Genomic DNA, 25584 nt, shown 5'->3' with positions numbered 1-25584 from the left:
TTCTCAGCTGTGTACGGATGTCACTCACCTGGCTAATAGTGCTCATGGCCCTCATGTAGCTTTCATTCCGAGAACGGAATTTGGGAGAAGTCAGCAGAGCTGCAGGGTCCAGGCTATCCAAACTCCTATTGATTGAAACTTCGCTCACTGCCCTCAAGTAACTGTGGCTCCGTATCTGGAGTTTTGGAGAATGTTCACTGGATATTCTTGAAAGGAAAAGGAAGGAAGAAGACACTGCATCGTATTTACATTTCTTGTCTCTGACAGGCAATGAATGATACTTTGTAACATGAGTGAACAAAGACTCAAGGCAAAAACAAAACAACTCGAAACTAGTAGTAACCCCTGGCCATTTATAAACCCTGTATAGTATAGGGAGTGGGCTATTTCAGTTCATTTGTTCAATTCATCTTCCTTTTAATAGTAAGGAAAAGCCAGTCATAACCATATCATCTGCCTTACACTTATTGACAGCACTGTCCAAAGCAAGGCTTCTTGCGATAATCACCACTGAAGTGCTCAGTTCTGTGGCAACTTGACAGGCAGTATAACAGGCATTAGTTTAATACAAGGAGACTGCAATGGTTGCTACCCACCCACAAGTGGGTAGATAGTTGGAGTATATTTTTAAAAAATCAATGTTCTAAAAAGCATCTCTATATAAAAAAGGCTAAGGGCGAACGTGGCAAGCCCACCCAGCTTTATCAACCAGCAGATGCAGCGCTTAACCAATTGGCAGGTGGCAGAGAGGAAAGACTGAGGAGGGGATGGCAGTGGAGAGCAACACTGGCGGCAGAGGCAGCAAAAGCTCCTTCCGTGGGCCCACCTGCTGCTCAAATGATCGGTCAGGCCGTTTTCGGCCCATTGACAAAGGGAAGAGGGAGCCAGGCAGGTCAGGCCAGAGGCTGCTTGAGCAGCTCCTTAGGAAGAAGAGGCCACCAATGGTCTCACACACGTGCATGTGCTGAAACAGGAGAGAGAGGAGAAAGGAGGAGACAGGGGTAGAGTGAAAAGGGGCATGTGCATGCCAAGATGCAACGATGAGTATACCAACAGGGACTCAGGGCGGGAGGAAAAGGGAGTGTACCAAGTGGACTAAGTTTGGGGGGGTGCCAAATTGGAAAGGTGGGAGAGAGAAAGATACTAGGAGAGGGGTGTGTGATATGGGGGAATAGTGGGCAGGGGTCTGTGAAGAGAGGAGTCGTGAAGGAGGAAAGAGCCCCCATCAGGAGAAGTAGGCTGCTACTGTTAGATGAGGAAACAAGATGAACAAGATCTGTTAACTCAGGAAGGGGGAAAGAAAGAAAAAAGAAGGGAGAGGGAAGAAAGACAGAGGGGAAGAGCGAGCAGAAGAGAGAGAAAGAGAGAGAAAGAAGGGAGAAGAGAGAAAGAAAGAAGGGATAGACAAGGAGAGCAATAAAGTGCAAGCAGAGCAGATGCTCTGTGCAGGTTATTTTATTTTATTTTAAGCTAGTTATTTTGATTTTTTTCAGATCAGAATACCAAACAGTGCCTAAAGTGTGAATGATCTCCCAGTAGTCTTGATGACTACTCTTCTGTTTGGAGAATATGAAGATTGATTGATTGATTGACTGTTAAATTTCTATACTGCCTTTCATTAAAACAATCTCAAGGTGATTCACACAAATGTTAAAACAAGACTATAAAAATTATACAAACTATTAAGCTAGAATATAAAAATACAGATCTGAGGAAAAGATTGAAAACAAGCACAATATAACCATAAAAAATACAAAGCAGCAGCAATAGGAAAAATCATATAAAAGCCAAGATTTCACTTGCTTTCTAAAAACTGTGATGGAGACTGAGGAACAGATGGCCACCAAGAGAGCATTCCAGAGTCTGGGGGCAACACCTGAGAAGGCCCTGTCCCACATGCATGAAGGCCAAGCCTCCCACATTGTCACCACCTGAAGCAGAGGACCCCCACCCCACCCCCGATGACCTTGTCAGGTGGGCAGCAACCCTTGGGAGCAGGTAGTCCCTCAGGTATCCAGGGCCCAAACCGTTAAGTTTTAAAGGTCAAAACCAGCATCTTGAAATGGATCTGGAAACAAATTGGGAGCCCACAGTTACTTTAGGGCAGAAGATGAGTGCAGACGTAGAAAAAGAACCTGAAACAATATCATACAACTATTTCCATGCAAATTGTGAGTGATAAACTGAGAGCCAAAGCCTGTGTAGAAAAAGAATCACTGCAAATAGAACTATTGCATACAGAACAAATTCCTGGAGGATTTAGGGCAGACCTGGACATTCAGAGGCATACAAAGAATTTCCAGTCTTGTGTTTGCCTCCTTTGTGCAAACTGGGGGAAGACATTTGCAGAAAAAAGCAGTGGTGCAGTATGCTTAAACTTTGCAAACTCTTCTCCCAAATACTAATACTTACTATCTGTATAGTGTTTTTGAGCATTTGAAATGCTCCATGTGTATTATCTTGTTACAATAACCTTGTAAACAGAATACATCCTGCAGATGGGAGGCTGAGAAGGTATGGCTTGCTAAAGTCACCCCACAAGTTCATGGCAGAGGTGCATTTCAAATCAAAGATGGGCGTAGCCACTGTTGGGCGACTGGGTTCAAAGAACCTGGGCTGCCACCCCTCAGGGGCCATGCCTTGGGTTCCCGACATGTCCCCGCGTCTGACGTCAGACACGGGGTGGGGGTTAGTTTAGCTTAGTTCAGGAGTTAAATGGCCAATGCTGTATTCGCAGGGCAGCCAGGAGCAGCTCTCCCTCAGGGAATGCAGTGCTGGCCCCATCTAGCTCCTGAATGGGGCCGTGCAGCCACGTTCTTCGGGAGCCAGACCCTGCGTCTGTCATGGGCCGCTGCTGGCCTGGCTCTGCTACTGATCAAGGACTCCCTGATTCACAGCTCCATCTCTTAGCTACAGCACTACATGAGCTACACTCCTAGTCACTCACCTAGTCACTCACCTCCATCTCTTAGCTACGGCACTACATGAGCTACACTCCTAGTCACCCACTTTACTAGGGAACCCAGTCTGGGAGTCAGACTCTGGGGCAGGCAGCTTGAGGAGGGTTTGCAGAGGGAAAGTGTGTAGAGCAAGGGTTAAATAGAACAGCTCCTTCCTAGTAAATGCCCTCCTTCCTTGTACCTCAGAGAAAAATTTAAGACTCTGGATCCCCTATTTGCTGCTCCAACTCCACAATAGTCTTAAAAAACAAACACTTCACTTTGGAATTGCTTGTCTTGTCAATTACTTTTTAAAATTGTTTCTGGGCATGGATATAGCAGGATTTTCTACACTGCAGTCTCCTTTTGTAAACTCAAGCCAAATGGCTTTATTTGTGGAGTACTTGCTTGCTCCTTGACAAAAGCAATAAACACTTGTGCTGGCTACACAGATCTGCTGTTAGTGGCATCAAGATCGCTAGCTAATCCATACAGGTGATCCATACAGATACAGTAGAACCTCATTATTTGCGGTTCTGCATATTTGAGGGTGCCTAATGGACACCCATTTTCATTATCTATGGATACTAAAGGATTAAAACCCATGTATCTGTGGTTCCTAGAGGGCTGGAAGTGACTGGCTGGCCACCATTTGGTGAGGACGAGCCATTTTGTGGCTCATTTCGCCTCATTGCTTTAAACTCCCCCCCGCCATTTTCCATAGTTTGGGGGGGCGGGGTGGGATCCTGTTCAGAGTCTTCAAACTGAGCTCAGAGCTGAGCTGTCCAGGCCATGACTGACCTGTCATCCTGTCTCTCTGTGGCAGGCAGTGTGGAAGGAAGGAAGGTTTGATTTTGTGGTTTTCTCAGCACTGAATATAATATGTGGAGCTATTTCTGCTATAACTATCTGGTTTTGCTGGATCTTGGATTGACAAAGGCAAAACATGAGTGCTTGCCTTCCTTGAGTTGTGGTTTGTTTTGTTTGTGAGATGGTGTTGTCTTGAGATATGAACAATGGCAGCTCTGTATGTGTGTGTAATATTTCTTGGTGATTGCTGTTATGAGCTCCTTGTCTGGCCTTGAGACTACTTTGTGCTTCACTCACTGCTCTGGTCTGCTCTGCAATCTGCATTGCAAGGTGTATGTGGCTGAAGTTGCTCTAATTAAGCTTATGGCTAAGCTTGCTGCTAAGGGTGCTGCTGTAGCAGCTGTTGTAATGCTAGGAAGTAAGCATAATTGTGTGAGAGAGATAAACTTGTGCCAAATTGCAATGCAAAACTTGTATGCATGCACTCTCTGAGTGCAGCTTGTTCTGTTCATAGGAAACAATGGGGAAACTTGAAACACCTCATTGTTCCTCATGGGTAGTTTCTACGGACACCAAAGTGGGTTGGGTGATAGGGAATTATGGGTGCTACCTACCATGATTTTAAACAAATTTTTAACCTTTCCCTTTTGGGGAAAGGTTAAAAATTTATTTTAAATTTGTTAAAAATGACCTGCTTGCACATTTCTTTTGTGGGTTGGGTGGTAGGTAGTACCCATCATTCCCTACTACCAGAGGTGCTCTTACCCCTGGACTTGGGGCCAAAATCCAGGACCTCCACACCCCCTGCCCCCCCCCAATCCTCTTTAGTCTCTCCTGGGTGCAGTGGTTGCTGCACTTCACCGTTGGCCCACACTGCACTGAGTGGCTGAGTGTGATTGTGACCTTCACTGGATGCTTTAGAGACAGAGTGGACAGTGGGGCAATAAATACATGGGATGAGAATATGTTAAATTGCATGTTGAAATGTTTCTGCTAATGCATACTTGCATACATATACCGGTGTTATAATCTTACATTCTTGTGATTTCAGTTGCTATTTGTCCCCTCAAGAACCAATGTGTTAAAAATACTGCGTGTGTCACAGTGTGTTTGTAGGGGGATGATGCTTAACTTGCAGCCGGGGTGGGGTGGGGTGGGTGGGCCTCCAAAGGCCTTTAGGTCCAGGCTCCAAAATTTCCTAGTTGCACCTCTGCTTACCACACAACCTACTTTGGTGTCCCTAGGAGCTACCCATGAGGAACAATGGGGTGTTTCGAATTTCCCCATTGTTCCCTATGGCCAAAACACTCAAAATGTCTTGAGTTTGTTTCATCAGAACAACTGGTTCGGCCGCTGTTTTGGCCATCTGTGTTTTATTTCAAGCTTGGGGGAAAATGCAGAATTTGTTGAATGCACATCCCTAGTGTACAGTCTGTTTGATGCAAGGTTATGTATTAAGTTTAAGAGATAATTGTGGGCTTTAAACATTTTTTGTATTACAATTAGATTTCAGTCTAAATAGGTTTATTTTTAAACACACATTTACTATGTTTGAATTTTTTCAAAAATCCTGACAAATCTGATCTAAAAATATAATGTTTAAATGATGCTTAAATGATAAATATCTTTGATTTGAATTCACCACACTGTCTTGAAGAACAGAAGATACAGTCTTGGATCAGTTGGAATGAAAATGGAACCCACCACCTGTGCTTAACCCTCACAATCTGTGACAGAACCAGCCTAAAAGATCCAAACTGACAGTCAGCTCTTGAGAGGAGGCTTAAATCTTAGAAACTCAGGACAGGAAAGGCAACTGCAAAGAACTGCCTCTCCCAGGAAAGGGCCTGTACATTATGATGGATATATCATAGTATGTGAATCACATCACTGAACATGCTACTCAGAGAAAACAAGGGTATTATTGATCAAAGACTCAACCATGGAAGATATATGGTTTGGTCCTTGATCAAACAGGCTGTGAAGGTATTCCTAATACCAACCACATTCAGGTGGGTCTATAACTGTGTGTTGGAGATGAACTTCCAGTGCATCGACCTTTTGCACCAACTATCCTAATGACCACTAAGGGCATTGGGAGTAGAGACAGTGAGTCAGGGTCTCCCTATCTGTCCCTACTCTATGACCCCTGAACTGACTCTGCAGCACTTCCTGTGCTGAGTCACAATCCTTCCTTTCCTCCTAGAGAGCAGATGGAAACATCTCTCTCTCTCTCCTTACCTATCCACTATGTAGTCCTTTAGATTAGAGATAGGTCTTTCCTGTCTAAGTGTACTTAACCAATACATGTTTAGTGTTTAGTCACACAAGGATCTCCATGTGTTTTCTCTAAATAGCTGCAATATCCAAACCATCCTCTGCTACCTACTCTGTAACTGGAGTGTGTGCTCATTCCTTAGTGCTCTGCTGTTTTACCTATTGTGGGTAAAAATCAACAACCTCTAACACTGTGAAACTAAATAGGTTGCTTCCCTGCACTCCCCTCTCCATGCTAAAACAAACACAGGACTTATTTCTGAACTAGCTGCTTTACAGTCAGCTATTTTCCCCAAAGGTAAGCATGTAAGTATTGAACATCTAATGTGGATAATCAAGATGTAGCAGCTACAGATACAGTTGACAGTTCCCGACTGTGGGTGTCTTTTGTGGGAGCCAGTCACAAACATGCTGTCTAAAAGTACCCAAAGAGAAAACTGTTCTTGAAACGGGAACATCACACTTTTGTTTAACCTTTAAAGCTGTTCTGTATCCACTCCCTGGATTTGCAAGGTCCCATCTGTTCATCTCTTTTAACTGCTCATCCTTTCAACACTCAGGCAAGCAGGTCAAACTGACAAATGCAGGATATGCCTTGCAAGATGAGACACTTTAAAGGTATGCCGAGGAGGAGCAGATTGCCATGAGGAAATGTAAATAAAAGTCTAAAAACACAAGCCTGCAAATCCCGCCTTTCCACAAGACTAAATGGTAGTAGCAAGGGAATGATGGCATTAAGGGGCAGAACTAGATCAAACTACAAGCTGCTTCTCTGCCTCCTTCAAGATATAAGAGAAGTGGGGAGCTGCATCATTTATCTCTTGGAGTGGAGGGGAGAAGCAGCTTGAAGCAATTTGGATTGGCAAGGAACAGCTGGCAAGGAAAGGGTTAAATAGCCCCTCCACTGCCCGATCTTTGTTTGATAAAGTCTGCAGCTGCTTTACCTAATAAAAAAAGTCCTGTGGGACAAGAATAAAAGGACAACATATAATATGTAGTTCCTCCCCAAGTGTTTATTCTCAGATGGGTTATGATTAAGCAGGAATTTGGGCACACTAGTCAAATGCTGAACGAAAAAAGCATTACCACCACAGGGAAAATTCTTAGTCTAGAAAGGGTCTCGGTGTATCCAAGTTTACAATAGGGGAAGTAAAGGCAAAGCAGTGCATTCTGTGTGTGTGTGACAACCATTCCTTTCCAAAGCACACCAGAACCAACATTTTTAGGTTGTCACAGATGCTGGTATCCAAAGCTATGGTCCTTTCTACTTCAGGTTGGCTCAGTTGCCCTAGTCTTTCCTATACATGTGCACCATGGTTAATCTCAACACATGTTCTGATGCTAAACTCTGTTTGCAATCAACGGAGACACAGAAAACAGGAGGAGACTAAGAAAGAATATGTAGAGTACAAACCCATTCAACTGTATCAAGCATATTCTAGTAATGATGTGGATCACTGAACAGGGCAATTTTGTTGCTGCTATACTTTTGTTAGCTACCTAATGGCACAGCGGGGAAGTAACTTGCCTACTTCCCCGCAAGAGGTTGCTGGTTCAGATCCCTGCTGGTTTGAAACACCTATATTGGGCAGCAGCAATATAGGAAGATGCTGAAAGGCATTATCTCATACTGCGTGGGAGATGGCGATGGTAAACCCCCCTCCTGAATTCTACCAAAGAAAACCACATGGTTCTGTGGTCGCCAGAAGCCGACACCGACTTGAAGGCACAACTTTACATTTATACTTTTGTTACATCAAGTGGCCATTTTATTGCACTGTATACAAAGCTGTCATCTTACATAAAGATACAAGGGCAGAACTTTTAATTAGCTCCTTAAGAACTTGTTTCATGGCCTCTTTAAATTTTGTTTATGTTTATATTATTCTTTATTAGGGTTTGCTCCTATTGAGAAAAATATTTGTGGTTTGCCTTTTAGAATTTTATTTAGTTGCTTCACAGTGTCATGTACCATTATGTACCAACAACCATTTTCTGGATGCTATGGAACATATACTTCCAGGTCTATTTCCAGTATCCGAGAATGGAACCAACATGTCCTGTTTTCTCATCCTCTGTGGAAACCTTTCAGAGCAGGAGTTCTCAATTTTGGATCCCCAGATGTTGTTGGAGTACTACTCCCAGCATCTTTGTGGCTTGGGATGATGAAATGTGTAGTCAACATCTGGACACCCAAGGTTGGGAAACCCTGTTCCAGAGAAAGATCTCACCTTGCAGCATGAGAAAAATTAAGACTGGATGATCCTACTAATATCTGTGACCGAGTTGTAATTTTAATTAAACTTAATGCTACATTCAAAAGTCCTGAATCCAGTTTTGAGCTTGGTTAAAACCTAATTACTGTGAGCAAATGGATTTGCAGCCATTCTCATATGCTAATTTATTTATGTGGCCTGGTTCACACAGACATTCTAATCTAGGTTTAATGTGAGTTATTGACATTAGCACAATTGTGTGAATATCCACGTTCATGGCCCAACATAAATTATGAATCCACGTTCATGGATTCAACAACTGACAGGAAGCGTGGTGTAGTGGCTAGAGTGCTGGACTAGGACCGGGAAGACCCGAGTTCAAATCCCCATTCAGCCATGAGACTAGCTGGGTGACTCTGGGCCAGTCACTTCTCTCTCAGCCTAACCTACTTCACAGGGTTGTTGTGAAAGAGAAACTCAAGTATGTAGTACACCGCTCTGGGCTCCTTGGAGGAAGAGCGGGATATAAATGTAAAAATAATAGTTGTTATGTGGCTGCATGATGAGTTTCTACTCAGTGAAGGTGGAAGAGGATGGGAGCCTAGGTGAGGAGAGGTGGTATGACTGTTAGAAACTCACGTGCTTGGCTACTAGGCTCACAGGCTTGGCTACTAGCTGTGTCACCCTTTGGGTTGCCCCATTTAGTTGGCTTGGCGCACCTTCATTTAGTTGGCTTGGCGCACTGGACATGCTGCATATGGGCAGAATCCCCTGAAGGCTACTCTGTGCAGATCCCATTAGTGTGGATGCAGAGAGACCAAAAAGAAGAATCTTGTCTTACACTTTCAGTTGTGGAAGAACTTCTAAAAGAAATTAAGTTAGATTCAGGCTATATTGGAACATAATGAACTAGGACAATTTGTAATTCCAAAACAGGTAACCATGAATTTTAGTGACATCATTAGATTCTAAGCAATGGAGATTGTAGGGGGTCTCTCGAAGATAGTTCAGACATCAGTGAACCAAAGAGAACTCAAGCCACTTCTTCCATGTTATCCCTTTAAGAGAGTTGACAAGTGCCAATTGGAAGGATTAATGGAGGTATCTGTGATTCTGTATCAAGGGATTTGGACACCCACTGATGCCAGGAACGTAAAGTCTGCTAGGGAAGGAGATGGTGGCAAAGATGACTGGAAAGTTGGTCTACCGTGAGCTCTCCCAGAAAGCAGGCTTTACCATGGGTTTTCTGTGATGCTTTACTGAGAGTGCAAAGTTGCCCCCCACCCCAACTACAGAAAAAGTGGATTTTTTAAAAACCCAGGATATAAATTGGGCTACACTCTAACCGTCTAATTTCTTGAAGTACCTTAGCAATGCTAAATGAACTCTGATGGAAATTGAAGATAGTCCTACCTCCATTCTTGGGTAGGCAGCAGGAATGCCCAGGGGGTCGAGGCCCAAAATCTTCCCTGGGAAGTTGTTCTGGACTATTTCAAACTGAGCAACAACCTTCTCATCCCACCCCCAGATCTCAACACCATACAACATCTGTGATATCACCTTACCCTGAAATATTTTAAGTGCTGGGGCTATATATTGCTCCCTTTTAGAGTAGAAAAACTTCGGAATACTCCTCACAGAATGTTGAGGAGTTGCTAGAACAGCATTGAGGTGTGCTTTCCATGCAAGGGACTTATGGAAGGAAATAGCCAAATATTTAAAAGAGGAGCATTGTTCTATCTGTTGGGCATTAATTGACCACCTATGTTCATATTACTACTGCCAAAAACTACCATCTTTGTTTTGTCATAGTTAATCTCAAGTTCTCCTTTTCACAATAATCAGCCAATCCAGCCAGCATTCTTCTAAGGTCAATCTCAGCACAGGAAATAAGTGCCATATCATCAGCATATATTAAAATCAAAATTTTATGCCCGCTAAATGAAGGAGAAAAGAAAATTTGCAATTCTATAGCCAATACAATGTCATTAATATAATTAATAAATAAAAATTATTTTATTTAAAAATTAAAGTCCTGTGTGCCCTCCATGTTGGCTAAATCAGCTAACATGTCCTCATTCTTTTGCACCAACACTGGAACAAGTCATGCAACATCTTGAACCCTGGTCCAAGTTTGTTCGATATCTTTGAAAGCCTATACCATTTCCTGTAAATTTTCAGAATTATGAATAGATGGAGGCGATGGTAAATTGGAAGCAGGTCTTATTGGCCACAACCAGTTGCTTCTGGCTCCAATCTCATTTTATATTTGGGCAGCTGCCAATGGAAAGATGTTGACTTTGGCACATTCTCTTCAAGGTCAAACTGTGCGGCTATGCTGGTTCCAAAATGACAATTAAATCCTTTATAACACAAAGCTGAGCTTACACTGTCTCTAAAAACTCTGGTTACAAAAAATATGCAAACACATATATCATATTATTATGTGATTATCTGTGACTTATACATTTATTTATTAATTAAATTATTTATTTATTAAATTATTTATTATGATATACATTTATTTATTTATTAAATTTATAGACCGCCCCATCCAAAGGCTCTGGGCAGTGCAAAACATGGCACTTAACTTATAGCAGTTAATTGGGTTAACTACTATATAAAACACATTGTCCTGTGAATTTTGCTTCAAGGTCCTTCCATGCCTACTGAGCTGGATAAGAAGGGACGTCCTTTGCTGAACAGAATCATTTAAAGTAATATCAATTCAAAATCTGGCTTGGATTTCCTAGAGTTCCAGCTTTCCTTGTCTAGCTTGTTTCTTTATTATAAAAAGTTTATGATACATGAAATAAAACAATAAAAATAATGTTTTAAGGGAAACTGCCCTTAAAACATTACAAAACCACTTCAGTGGTTATCAAATTCTCCTTCATACAGAATTACCTGTTCACACTACCCAGCACAATTCAAAAGATACTGCCTGCAGGATTTAATATATATTCCCAAGCAAAATGTTTCTTTTTTAAAATTTGCATTTCTTAGATGCTTACATGCATCACTGTGACACTTCAGATGCATCACTGTGACAATTCTTTTTTGTATTTTTTCTAGTGCGCCATTTGTAAAATCTGGAAATAATTTATAGTCCATCATAAACAGATATGGACTGACCCTCTTCCACAAGATATGCTATTATTCCTAATCAATATCATTCTTTAGCTTTTCCATCAGCAGAGGGTTGCTTCTGTACCTGGGTATCTTTCTTATCAATCACACACCAAGTCTCTTTCTGCCATCTGAGAGGTAAGAGCCTGAAATTGGACAATATCACCAGCTGTGAGGGACCAGAAGACTCCTCAAGTCAATGGGAGGGCTACTTTGGTGGGCCACCATTGCCATTAGCAGCAACTTCTGCACCAGAGGGAAAAACCTGGGGCTATGATTATGTTATCAAACTGCAAGAACCAGAAGAGACTATCCTCCCACACAAAAATGTATCCTTAATGATATTGTTTGTGGCTATTTATTGTAAGCTACTTTGGGAGCCAATCAAAGCTGAAAAGTGGGGTACAAACAAACATACAAAACATTATTCCCCTGTTCCTGGATAATTTTGTCCTTCAGATGTGTAGCAATTCCCTATGTGGGGGAAAACCCCACTTTTATAATTGGCTCTGATAAGTCACTCCCTCCCATCGGCAGCAAGAGCAGATAGGAATGGTTTAGCAGACTGTAGATGTTTTCCAAGCTTCAGTCTACTAAATCATAGGCTTCTAATATAAAAATTGCTGTATTTTAATATTTTTTCATGAATTCATAAATTCTCTGTGCGTTCTTATTTCTATTTTATCAGTACATGAAAGGATGAATGATTTCATATTGTCCTCTTGTAAATCGTATTTCAAGTTAGATAACACTAAACTAAAATTCTGTAAGGGTTCCATAGATGTTTCTATAGATGTTTTTAAGATTCCCTTATTGACTCTACTAAATCAAGGGTCATAGCAGTTTTGATGTGAACTGTATTATCTCTATTTTGATTGATAGAAATAAAAGTCCTGGATTTAATTATCTTCCCTAAGGTTGCATAGGGGATTTGCAGTAAAGGCAGGAATAGAATTGAAAAAAAATCTTCTCAATCATAGTTCTTTGACCAAATCAGTCTTTCCACTTTGCTAGTTTTATGTTACAATCAAAATTATGCTCAATCCAGGTACACTGTTGCTGCTCTTTTTCAGAGCTGACAGATGCTGGACAACTAAACCATACCTTGTGGTGCTACCAACACTATAATTAACCTGAGTGTGTTATTTTATGGAAGAGGAAGCTATTAAAATTGCCTGCATTGAAAAGAGCAAACTGGTGTTTCAAACAGGCAGTCTCCAAGTTTTTCTTCTGTATAATTTGGCCAGCTGTGAGGTGGAGAATGAAGATAAGGATGTTTCAGTATTTTAAAAAAATGGTTTTAAAAACGTTTTAACAATCCATATTTTTCAAACCTTAAACAGAATGATATGAAAGCAACAGATGATGAGCTAGATCCAAAGAGACCCTAGCATGAGCACAAGGTACTTCTGCTCATGGAAATGATGGTCTCCAACATCTGCTGACTTGCCCCTTCATCTACAGATCTTTGCATCACACCCTACACATTTCCTAAGGGTCACCTGACACTTAGGATCCACTTCTGGGGGAGTGCAGGTAGAGGCAGTTCCTTATCAAGGCAAGGTAAGGTGACGGCCTCAAGTGGCAGCTCCTCAAAGGAGAGCAAGTGCAGGTGTCCCACCCCAGCCACCAGTAGGGATGTGCACAAACCTGCTTGGAGGCCCTTTTACAGGCCTCCAAACAGGTTTGAACACCGGGCAGTTCAGAGGCTCAAAGGCAGGGGTGACAACTTTAAGGGCGGGGGAAGATACACTTACCCCTCCCTCTGCTTTCCTCCCTGTCGGCACTCCGTTAGTAAAGGCTCAGTCAAGGCGGCAGCATACCTCCCTGCTGCCCTGTTCCCTCTTTGTCCAGAAGTGCCGGGTGCATGTGCACATGCCAGGTGTGTGTGTGCGCACATTGTGCTCACTTGTGCGCATGTTGGGTGTTCACCCGGCACTTCTGGCCAAAGAGGGAACAGGGTGGCAGGGAGGTATGCTGCTGCCCCATTGGAGCCTTTACTAATGGAGTGCTGGTGGGGGGAAAGTGGAGGGAGCGGTAAGTGCACCCTCCCCCACCCTTAATGTTGTCCCATCCCCACCTTCAAATTGGCCCCCACCAGTTCCGTGCATATCCCTAGACCCCAGGCATTGCCATACCTGCCTGCCACCCTCCCCCATTACTGCTGGGACATATTTAAAGCTTCAGACTGGGTGGTGAGTTCTCTTTTCGGCAGCCATTCTGCAGTCTCCACTGCAGTAATAGTTGTATATAGTTCAGGGCCTATAGGTGGCGCTGTATGGGGAGAAGGGGAAGGTTTGGAAAGAGAAAATTAAAGATAGCTTCTGTTTCAGCTCAATATGGTGTCTAGGCCCTTTGCTATCTCCACATAGTGTCAGAGTGGGGAATAACTGTTTGCTTTGCAGGGCACTGCAAACTTCATTATGGAAATAGGGAGACACAGAATCAAGTCTACTAACCCTGTAGGAAAACCAGCTCCTGCTCATGTTTCTGCATAGTACAGCTCCAGCCACCTGAGAACAGAGGCCTACAACTGAAAAGGTTTGGCCTACAAGGACTTTCAAGGGTGAGTGCAATCCACCTTTTGCTACTCTGAGCTGCAGTCATGGCCACCCCACCTTGCTTCCAAGTAAACCCCGCTGCAGAAAATCCTACCCAGGACGTATCCCTAGCTGATGTTTCAGCCCCTTCTCCTGTGAGGAAGTATTCAGACAGCAAAATACAACCTCCAGGTTTTCTAGGAGACCATGTAACATCTGGAAGCCCACAACATACTCAGGCTTAAGTGGGCAGAATAATCCTTGACAGGAAGCTGAGGTTTCAGGTCTCACTGGACTTTACAGCATTTTGCATTTTTATTTAAATGAAGAAAAAAAGTAATTTTAGAATGCTATCCCACCTTAGAAAGGGGGATGTGTAATATTTGTATATAGTTCAGGACTGCTAGGTGGCACTGTGTGCAGAGAAAGGGAAGGTTTGGAAAGAGAAAATAAAAGCTAATTATTTTTTCAGTTCAACATGGTGTCCAGGCTCTTTGCTATCTCGACACCCACGAGGATGCGGAAGGGCGGGGCTGTGCAAGGGGTTGACCCTGTTATTTTGTGCACCCTACCTTCCTCCTCCTGACAGAGTGCATTTTAAGCTTCAGTTTGGGCAGCAAGCTGTCTTTTTTCTGCCCAAATGGAAACTTAAAGCACATCCTCCTTGGGAGAAAGATTATCATATTTGCTAGTATGATTTGCTGCGTAAAGTGGCTATTGCACCAGTGTGCAACCATCTTTTTCCTAACGTATTTTGAGGGATTCAAAAAAGTGGTTTCACACACACACACACACACACACACACACACACGCAAATAATCTTTGCCTGTCACAGCTATTATCCTGACATACCATAATACCTGATAAGGCTATTGCTTGTGCTCCCCAAAGCTATGCCTATGGCAGGCCACAGAGTCTATCTGATGCTAACTGATTTTGTCATCTATGTGCGCTTGCAGCCATGTCCAGAATAATGCCTAAAACCTCATTTTTATTTTAATGAAAGCAGATTAGCAGCCATGTTTATTTTTTGACCATGTGCACTTGCAGCATGACAGTGATGTACTCGGTATAAAGCAGCATGTTTTGAGAGCTGTCTACAATATGAAAGAAGTTTCTCTCTTTCCATATCTGGCAGCCAGTATTGCGTATCTTCACTAATAACTTTGTATTCTGGTGTGATTTTAAATACAGTCTTTGAAACACACCCCACCTTTGGCCCCTCTAGAAGAACCCACTGTTGTTACACGAGGTTAGCATTCATCCCAGGATATTATAATTTTTAAAAACACAAATAGTGATGATGTGGTCTGTGTTAATTAGGCAGTCGTCTGCTAAACTCTTCTCTAAATAATATACACTGCCTAGGGATGCACATGGTCAGGTGATATAGAAATATGATAAATAAATACATAAATAACACAGTATTAAAAGTATTACAGGTAAATAAAGCATCAGCTCTAACACACCAAAAGCTACTCCCCTTCCAACTGGTTAAATCACCCAAAGCTCTGTGGAACAAAAATGTCTGGCATGGAAAGTGCTGAGCAGAGAAACAAGGCACCTCTGATGTATGCAGTAATCTGAGGCTGAATCCAGTGAGCGGAAGGACAATAGCCATTTGAGCTTTTCTGCAAAAAGCTCATCCAAAATTTCATGCATAGCTATCATTTTTGGGAACAATCCAAGGGTCTGGTTTTGAATTAAAGCCTTATACAGCTTGAGACCAAGATATCTGAAGGAGTGCCTGCTGCTCCCCGGTGAACTTGCCAGCTTTTCAAGACTGAATGTCCCCGTGGCCCTGCTAGAAGCCCTGCTCATAGAACCACCCCTTTTAGACATGGCGGTGGCAATTAGACTTCTTTGGTGGGGGTGTGCCAGGTTGTGGAATATCCCCCATAGGGACATTTGATTGACAGTGGCACCTACTTTACTTTCTTTTCAACATGTAGTGAGGGGAGTTCTTTTCTCTCAAGTTTCTAATGGAAGATTTTTATTTTTGCCGTTGTTGTTTTACTTCTTTGATTGCTGCTTTTATTGTGAGGCTTACTGCTGTTTTTGTCTTTTGATATTTTGTCTTTTGAATATTTTAAATTGATTGTTTTAATGTTAACAGTTCTCGTTACCTCCCCTGGAAAATATTTTTGAAAGGCAGGGTGTATATATATATTAAATGAATTAATTAGATCGGTTTTATAATAATTCTCATGCTTCCACTTGCATAAGAATTCTTCCACTTGCATGAATTCTTGGGCAACTGAAATAGCATCTTTGGTTTTAGTTTCACTTCTTGCACAACTCTAGTGTGAGGTGTAAAATAGTCCTTGTGTGAATGGAAGACATTTTCTGCATGTGGAAGAAGAGTTGGCAGTCCAATTCTTGGTGCATACATACTTCTGAATCCATTACTCCTTATATGTTTTCATACTGCCTGATTATATAGGTGCCTGTACAACAAAGCTTCTTTTAACTCAATGGATTAAAAGAAAATAGCTCTGGTCCTTGAATATTTAACATATACATTATATTCCAGAAGTCATGAGTAGGCTGTCATGACTACTCATGACTTCTGGAATATAATGTATACTAGCTGACCCTGCACAGAGGATCTGTGCAGTTGTTCACTCAGCCTGTGGCATTCCCCCCGCGGCGCTCTCGCTCGCTCGCCCCCCCCGCCGCGCTCTCGCTCGCTCCCCTGCCGCACTCTCGCTCGCTCGCTCCCCCCGCCACGCTCTCGCTCGTTCGCCCCCCCCCGCCGCGCTCTCGCTCGCTCCCCCGCCGCGCTCTCGCTCGCTCGCTCCCCCCCGCCGCGCTCTCGCTCGCTCCCCCCGCCGCGCTCTCGCTCGCTCGCTCCCCCCGCCGCGCTCTTGCCTGCTCCCCCTGCAGCTCACTCGCTCCCGCCCCACAGCTTACTCACTCCCCCCCCACAGCTCGCTTACTCCCCCCGCAGTTCGATTGCTCTCCCCAGGAAGCTTGCTCGCTCGCTCTCACCCGGAAGATTGCTCTCTCTCTCTCTCTCCCCCCACAGCTCTCCCCATTGGGCAGGCCAGGCCCAGGCCATCCTGCCGCCGCCTCCCACCTCCTCCTCTCGGCTAGTAGGGCTTTGCCCGCTGTCTGCCCACCACCTCCTCTTCCTGGCCGGCGGCCGCTGCCCACTCACCTCTTCTGGCTGGAGGGGCTTCGCCTGCCGGCCCTCCACCTCTGCATCCTGACCACCGCCATTATTTCTCTTGGCTTCAGTGCTGGAACTCTTGCACGCTCTAGAGCATCTGCACATTAGTACTTGATTGCCCCTCTCACCTCAGAGATGTCTCCATGCTCACCAGAGGCACACTCCTGCTCCTCCTCCATCCTGCTGCTTCCATCCCCCTCACCCTTCTTGGTCGTGGCTGCAGCATTGCTGCTGCCTATGGCCAAGCTGCAGCCCCCTATCCCCAGAGACCTCCACACCCTCACTCGAGTCGAGTCCTGCTCCTGCTCCTCCCTCCAGGAGCAGCAGCAGTGGCTGAACGAGCTGTTCCTCGCTGCTGCCACCACCATGATCGCTCGTTCCCCTCAGGCCGCTAACAGGCCCAGGACCATCCTTTGCCTGACTGCCTCCCTCTGACAATGGCCTCGGTAGCCCCAAACAGCAGCAGTGGTTGAATGGGCCCTCCCTTGCTGCTAGTGCTGCCATGGCTGCTCATTCCCCTCAGGCTGCTGACAGGCTCAGGCCCGTCCCTTGCCCTTCCTCTGTCTCTCTTCCCCCTCCCTTCTTTTTCTCTTTCTCTCTCTTCCACTCACTCCTCCCATTCTTTCTTCCCCCTCCCTTCATGTTTTTTTTCTCCCTCCCTCCCTCCCTGAGTTAACAGATTTTGTTCATTTACACCATGGCATCCTCCTTCTCCTGAAGGGGCTCTTTCCTCCCTCACGACCTGTCTTTTTGCAGACCCCTGCCTGCTATCCTTTTATATCAAGAACATCTTCTGACCAGTAACAGTTGCATTCCAACTGACCTTAACCATCACAGGCCCCTCCTCATCTGCATATGGAATCCCCACTGCCCAATCACCATGGTGCTTCTGCTCTCACAGGCTCTTTCTCCCTATTTGCATATGGAATCCCCACTGCCCAGTCAGATGCTTCTGCTTGCAAACTCTGCATATGGAATCCCCACTGCCCAATCAGGTGCTTCTGCTTGCAAACTCAGCCAATCGCCCCCTTCCTACCACGTCCCCGCGCATGGCCCATCTACAAGAAATAAGTATATAGATGTTATAGGTATATATGAATAAAAGCATTCCTTTCTTCAGTTAGGCTGCAATTTGGGATATGATTTTGCTAAAGCTTGGTTAACAGGCATTGTTTTTCTATTAAAAATTATGGTTGTTCATTATTTTCAAGGTAACTAAGTTTCCCCCCCCAGTCTCGGGCAGAAAAACACTCCAGTTTTTTTTTTTTTAGAACAGCTTTAGTTGCTAGAACTTTTTTTTTTTTTTAAGGCAAATTTTGCCAGCTGAAGAAAGCAACAGCTTTTCACTTCCTAGTAGGATAATAGGAGTAGAGCAGCGGAGGTGTGGATTTCATGATCACGGCAAGCTGTGTTTTATTCAGAATTTTAACTATAACGTTTGAAACATGTTCTGTAACCACATGGAAACCATGGCATGTGAAACAGCTTGTAGGAGGGAGACTGAGACTTAGGATAAAACATCAGGGGAAGCCAGAAAATAACCTTTTCCTTATATAAGGTTTCACAATGCAACCCAGATTTTAAATTTTGCTACTCATATTAAACAAGTATATAATGAAATGCTGTCTCTCCCCGCTTCATTCCTCAGACCAGCACTATATGTATGTGGGAGAGCATGGATTTTGGAAACTGCATGGGGCAAAGTTAATTGTGAGAGGGGAAAATATACTGAAGGATAGAATGAGGAGGAGAAGGAACTCTTCATTACTCCCAAGATAAACATGGAGGTCATTCTTATGACCTGGCGAGTGGGTGGGGGAAAGGCTTTCCAAACCTTGCCTTCCCCTCAGATGACCCTTAGAAGCATGGTGGGAGCATGATCCATGCTCCCACACATTCAGCCCTGCTCCTTGAAGTGCAGAGCAGGACTGATTGTTCTGAGGCTGGGACTCAGTTGTCCCAAGAGGTTGTCCCAGCCTCTGAGAATTCCACAAAGCACCACACGAATGCATGGGGCATTGTGGGGATCCCCCCCCCAACAGATGGCCACCCATCAGCATTGCAGCACTGGCTGAAAGCAGCTGGCGCTGACAGATGGTTAGGGAAATGTGGTTAAGGGGGTGCTTGCTCCCTTAACCTCATTTAAGAGGTGGGCTTCTTTGGCAGGTTTGCTGCCAAGGTGCTGACGCAAGTCGGTCAGCTCCTGCAGGTTCCTGCAGGCCCCCCAGCCTGGGCTTAGCTGCCCTAGTCTGGTCTTGGCTGCTCCTGAAAACAGCCTCATGGTTTTTTCTCTCCTGTAGTTAAATTAAAAGCAATCATTTTTTAAAAAAAGCCAAGGCACCCCTCAAGTCTTACTATCATTGTACTGTAACACATTTGTAATGTCGTAACTCTCAACTGGGGAACTCCAGATCCATTTCAGGTGGATTTAGGAAGCTTTAGGAATAAGTTACCAGAGCTGTGTATAAACTAGTCCTCCTCTGAGATTAACAAGAAAGACCCCCTGTGGGGGTGAAGCAGGATCTTATAAGTGGTGGCCTGAATTTTATGGAGTATACCACTACAGGAAAACAGCCCAAGTGCATGCTGAATGTAGGATGTGATGATTCTGAAACAAATTCCACCCACACATATGGCTCAAGCATAGACTACTTCTGTTTTAGCACATCTGACTGAATAAACCTAATGTTTATTCTGGATACTGTGTGGTTAACATGTGCTTAATTTGTGGTGTTCGGTTGAACTCTGCTAACTGGGCAAAGAGTCACAATTTAAAGTGATGGCCCTCTGATATTTAGTAGATCTCTGTATTCAATCCAGCATAGTGTCTTGCCAGTGGTTGTTATCTCGCTTGTGTTTCTTTTTAGACTGTGAGCCCCTTTAGGACAGGAAATCATCTTCTCATTAATTTTGCTATGTAAACTGCTTTGAGCAAAGCCATCGACAAATACTCTAAATGATAGAAAATAAATAAATAAATCATAAATAAATAAAGCAAACTTTTAATTAAAATTGAAAGTGCACTTGACGCTGTTTCTAGGAAAGAGAGCACGCCTACTACAGACTATTTTCATCATCCAAACAGATTTATTTTAAGCACTATTTAGGGGAGGTGTAGAGTGCATTTATGTGAGAAGAATGCAACTCATATCCACATAATGCAGGTCTCTCCAGCATAATGGCTTTGGAAATGATCTCAATGTGGTAATATTTTAATATCTACGTGTGTGTTTTTTGAGCATTTTTGGTGGTCACTGTTTCTTTAACAAAAAAAGAGACAACTTTAAGACATGTAAGATAACCTGGAAAATATGGTTTTGACTTGCTGTATGTTTTGGAAAGCATCCACAGAGTAACTGAAACTCTGCAGAGACTAAACAGCATCTTTTAAAAAAAATGTAACCTATGAAATTGGACAGTTGTTAGAAAACAATGGAAGTAAGGAGGATGAAATATACAGACTGATCGAAAGGATGCAACGTAAGGCTGAAGTCCACAATCAGCCTAGCAAGGTTTTCTCCTCAGTGTACACAACAACAAGCAATTTACCAGCATTCACTTAATTCAAATAATTTGTGGTGAAAAGAGGAGAAAACCTTTTCCACTAAAAGCTCAGCTAGCAGGATGCAGCCTATAGGCCTTGGCTTGCTTTAACTCTTGATACAGGTGACAGTGTGCATTTTCAAAGACCAGAATGATAAGCGGAACTTTCAAAATATCTGTTGCTAGAGTTAAGAGTACAGCAAACACACACACACACACACACACACACACACACACACACACACACTTTTGCCTACAGTTAGTATCTGAGGGCTACTTCACATATTATAATTTGTATGTTTATACCTAAGATACAGAACAGAACAAGGCTGTTCTGGGTCGGAGTTTGGGGCTAGTGACCTTCCCTGCTGGATCAGCCCAAGATCCATCTGGTCATGTGTTTTTCTTCCAGCAGGGATCAGTTGGATGCCTCTCACAAGAAGGTATGAGGGAAACCCCCGTTGTTTATCACTGCATCTGATACTGTCAGATATCACGGAACAAGGCTGTTCTGGGGCAGAGTTTGGGGCTTGTGCAAACACTGGGAGTTCTTGTGCAAAGCCTCCATTCAAAAGCACTAGAACGGCAGCCACTCCTCAAGTTAGGTGTTTTCTTCAGCGGTGTTGGTGGAAGTGGGCAGCAATGTTTGGAAAAAAGAGCATCACAATGAGAGGTCACGTATGAGCATGTCCACCTGTCTAGGACATGGGAGATAATCCTGAAGTCCAGAGCAGAGCCAAAGTCATAAGGGGATTGGGAGGTTCTCCCCCCATCTCTTCTCTTCCCCCCTCCTCATTTTCCAAGCTGGGCTGGAACAGGAAGCTAGAGTGGCAGCAGTGGTTGTCTTGCTAACATTGAAAGACAGCACCTGTCATGCTTCTGAACAGCAGCCATCTCCCTTCCTCCTCCTCCTGTTGTGGTGCTGCATTGGGAATAATTGCCCTGCCGCTGCATGGAGGATTGGAAGCTTCTGCAAAGGGGAGAACTGGACCTGCTCTGAGAAGAGGCTTTGCTGCTGCTGTCCGAGCCAGACCAAGGAGGAGTGCTTTGGCGGGGGCAGACAAAAACCAGCCCAACCTGCAAGAATGAGCTGAGCTCTCCGACTACTCTTCCCATGTGGCTGGATGGCTCAAGAGCTGAGCCCAGGCAGGGGGCCAAATATTTTTGGAAACTAGAGTGGTTCCTGCTGGCTTCCGGGACACCATTCCCACACACACTGCTGCTTCTGTAGGCGGAAGCATCTTTGAACATGGGGAGTGAAGGTTGCACAGGCAGTTGTTGGTGCTGCTAATACAGTCCTAATGCCTGTCACTCCCTGGGACATGCTGGTGGCAGCAGCGGCAGGCAGGAGCCCCTCCCCAAGTCCTGCTCAGGCTTGCTTAGCCAGCATCTGATTGGGCGCATGAGCAGAGGCCTGATTTCAGGCAATCTCTGACATTTGGGAGGCAGGTGGGCTTGTGTTAGGATGTATCGCTGCCTGTCTTCGCCGCCGCCAATGCGCTGCACACATTGCCATCCCTCCGCTGCACTGTCAGGCGTGTGTGCACCAAGAGCTCTCGGCAATTTGAATGGTTTTTTTTTAAAAAAATAATAATTAAACTGTTTCCAAATTCGCTGGGGGAATTTTGATGCTGTAGGCAGCCTCATCTACTGCCTATCCTTTAATCTGCCAGTGGTACAGAGGGGTGTGTGTGTACACACACACACACACACACACACACACACACACACACACACAATATTTCCCGAATATATTGAAATAATTTTAAGTGGTTTTAAAGTCTACAGAGACTGAAACAGATAGAATGAAGGCTAATTTCACACTTGTGCTGAGTGAGTGCTGCTCAGATAAATACACACAGTTGGTATATATACATATGGGTTTTAGAATAGCTTCCCTCCCATACGTCAGCAAGGTAAGACCTTATTCTAAAATCTCTAAACCACAGGTTCTCCTTATAGAGCTGGCATATAGAATCACAGTTTGGGACACAGCCCTTGGTTCTCTGTACCAACTCCAGTTCAGTCCTAAGAATATATTTGCTAATGCAGAAATTTGTTTTATTTATGGTTCAATTGTACATTGCCTTCTATAAGGCATCCCGAGGCAATTTACGAAAGTTAAAATACAATAAAGCTCCATAAAAATCACATTTTAAACCTTAAACTCAGCTGAACAGTGAAAACCATAAAACACACAAACACAAAAACTACCATAAAAAAGACAACCAAAATCCTATGTTTGAATAATAATTTCAATTCCACTCCTTATAATAATGGATTGTTCTCTTACTTGAGAGTGGTGAGTTCTGTAAGTGATGGCTGGGTGGCCTTGAGATAGCTCTCCCTTCGTGCAGCAATCTTTGGAGATAGCTTTGGGCTGGTGTCAGAGTCCCCGCTGTCGTCATCTCCCATGGCTTTGATGTAACTGCCACTACGCATTCGCCGACACGGGATCTCATCATCTTTGCCATGTGGAGCATAACCCGACCATTCATCTTGAGGAACCTACAAGATATGCAAAATACACTTTTTATTTAGTATTTCCCTTCTTTCTCAATGTACAGGTGAATTTAATTGGATAAATAGCAAAGATTTGTCCTTGCAAAACACAATTGTCATGATCTGAAACTTTATAGCCCTTAACGCTTAGAATGCACAATGCTTTAGATAAGCAGTGGTTGTCACGTTCTTTTCCGTTTCTGAAAACCCTCCTTGCACAATGGGAATTCTTGCTGCCTGTTTGGAGCATTTCCTTATTCATGGAAATAATGGGGTAACTGCTTGCGTAAAACAGCTTCAGTGAGGAAATGTACTGGGCATTTTAATTTTTTATTTTTTATATCCCGCTCTTCCTCCAAGGAGCCCAGAGTGGTGTACTACATACTTGAGTTTCTTTTTCACAACAACCCTGTGAAGTAGGTTAGGCTGAGAGAGAAGTGACTGGCCCAGAGTCACCCAGCTAGTTTCATGGCTGAATGGGGATTTGAACTCGAGTCTCCCCGGTCCTACTCCAGCACTCTAACCACTACACCACACTTGCAGATTAGACACTGCAAAGGATTTGTAATGTGTCCGTTAAGGGCCCCTCTGGATTGCTCGTGTTTTGACATAGCGGTCGCTGTGTTGTAATCTGGTGCCATCCATATTTCTGATGCCTTGATTCGGGTTTTACTGATGTGTTATGGCCCTATAACGTTGTTCTCTGGACCCTTGCCTGACTTGGATGCTTTTATCTAGCAGGGAGATTGTTGGAGGTGTCCTAGTTAATAACATAAATGTATCACTGAGGGAGGGTAGGGTGCCTCCTTGTCTGAAGGAGGCAATGGTTAGACTGATCCTTAAGAAGACCTCCCTGGATCCCTTAGTGATGAATAGCTATAGGCCAGTCTCCAATCTCCCTTGGTTGGGCAAGGTGACTGAAAGGATGGTGGCTGACCAGATCCAGGTGGTTTGGAGGAAACTGACTATCTAGAACCATTTCAAACTGACTTTAGAGCTGGCTATGGGTTGAGACAGCTTTGGTTGACCTTTACCGGGGAATTGACAGAGGGAGTGTGACTCTACTGGTTCTTTTATATCTTCCGGCAGCTTTCAATACCATCGACAGTGGTATCTTTCTGGATCGCCTGGGGAATTTGGGGATGGGGGCACTGCTTTGCAGTGGTTCCGCTCCTATTTCTTGGGTAGATTCCAGATGGTGGAGCTTGGTGACAGTTGCTCCTCAAAACAGGAGCTGTAATCACCCAAATCTACTTCTCCTTGTCATCTCATCATCAGGAAATGGCATTCATTCCCTAAATGCCTGCCTACAGGCAGTAATGGGCTGGATGAAGGATAGCAAATTGAAACTGAATCCAAGCAAGATGGAAGTGCTCATTGTAGGGGCTCAAAATCTGAGGGATGAGTTAGATCTTCTTGTGCTGGATGGTATTACACTCCCCCAGAAGGAAGAGGTACACAGCTTGTGGGTACTCCTGGACCCAGGCCTTACCCTAGTATCTCAGGTGGAGGCCATGGCCAGGAGTGCTTTCTGTCAGCTTTGGCTGATTTGACAGCTGCGTCAAAACAGCAGGTGCATAAAAAGTGTAGTGCATCAGCTGGTAACTTCCGGGCTTGACTGTTGCAATGCACTATATGTGGGGATGCCTTTGTACTACTTTGGAGACTTCAGGTCATTCAAAATGCGACAGCAAGATTGGTCTCTTGGGTAAACTGAGGAGACCATATTATGTCTGCTTGAAAACAGTTACACTGGCTGCTGATGTTTCCGGGCAAAATACAAAGTGCTGCTTGTTACCATTAAAGCCCTGAACGGCTTTATCAGATTAGGTCCAGGTTATCTTAGAGTTCGGTGCATGATCGATTAGGTCCAGGTTATCTTAGAGTTCGGTGCATGATCCCCACCACATGTTAAGGTCATCTGAGGAGTTCCATCTCCAGTTACCACCAGTGCATCTGGTGGTGACTCAGAGGAGAGCCTTTTCTGTAGCTGCTCCTGGGCTGTGGAATGCACTCCCTGCAGAAACCCGTAGTCTGAGTTCATTGTTGGCTTTCAGGAGAGCCCTTAAAACCTGGCCTTCTGTTTGGCCTGGCCTTCCAGGGTTTTAAAATTGTTTAACTGTTTTAATGGTTTTATGCTGTTTTCAAATTGTTCTGTAATGATTGTTTTTAAACAGGTTCTATGCTGTCTTTATATTGTTTTGTAAAGATTGTTTTTAAGGGGGTTGTTTTTTGGGTTTTGTTTTTGTTTTTGTGCACCTCCCAGAACCATTTCAATAGGGTGGTATATAAATGTAATATATAGATATAAAAATATATAGGGTTGCAGGAAAGTAGCTATATTTTTCCATTGTAGGGAGGCTTGCCCCATTTCAGCGTGGTGCAGTGTGGACGGTTATTTTCATTCCTCAAATAACATTTATTTAACTGCTGAATCTTTACTATGTACCAGTTTG

At 43.9% G+C, this 25584-nt stretch overlaps 1 protein-coding gene across 14 annotated transcripts in view; it reads right to left on the bottom strand.

Moving 5' to 3' along the window:
* DLGAP1 (DLG associated protein 1) overlaps window positions 1–25584 on the bottom strand; it is a 575006-nt gene that overhangs the window by 118857 nt on the left and 430565 nt on the right. For all 14 annotated transcript variants that reach the window (XM_053244145.1, XM_053244135.1, XM_053244134.1 and 11 more), the window contains 2 exons: window positions 22920–23134; window positions 29–206 (listed from right to left, as the gene is read on the bottom strand). In XM_053244145.1, coding sequence (XP_053100120.1) covers window positions 29–206; window positions 22920–23134 — 393 coding nt within the window. The remainder of the gene's footprint in view (window positions 1–28; window positions 207–22919; window positions 23135–25584) is intronic.

Source organism: Hemicordylus capensis, chromosome 4, assembly GCF_027244095.1.
Source record: "Hemicordylus capensis ecotype Gifberg chromosome 4, rHemCap1.1.pri, whole genome shotgun sequence".
Taxonomy (NCBI): domain Eukaryota; kingdom Metazoa; phylum Chordata; class Lepidosauria; order Squamata; family Cordylidae; genus Hemicordylus; species Hemicordylus capensis.
This window is presented reverse-complemented; position numbering and strand designations above follow the sequence as displayed.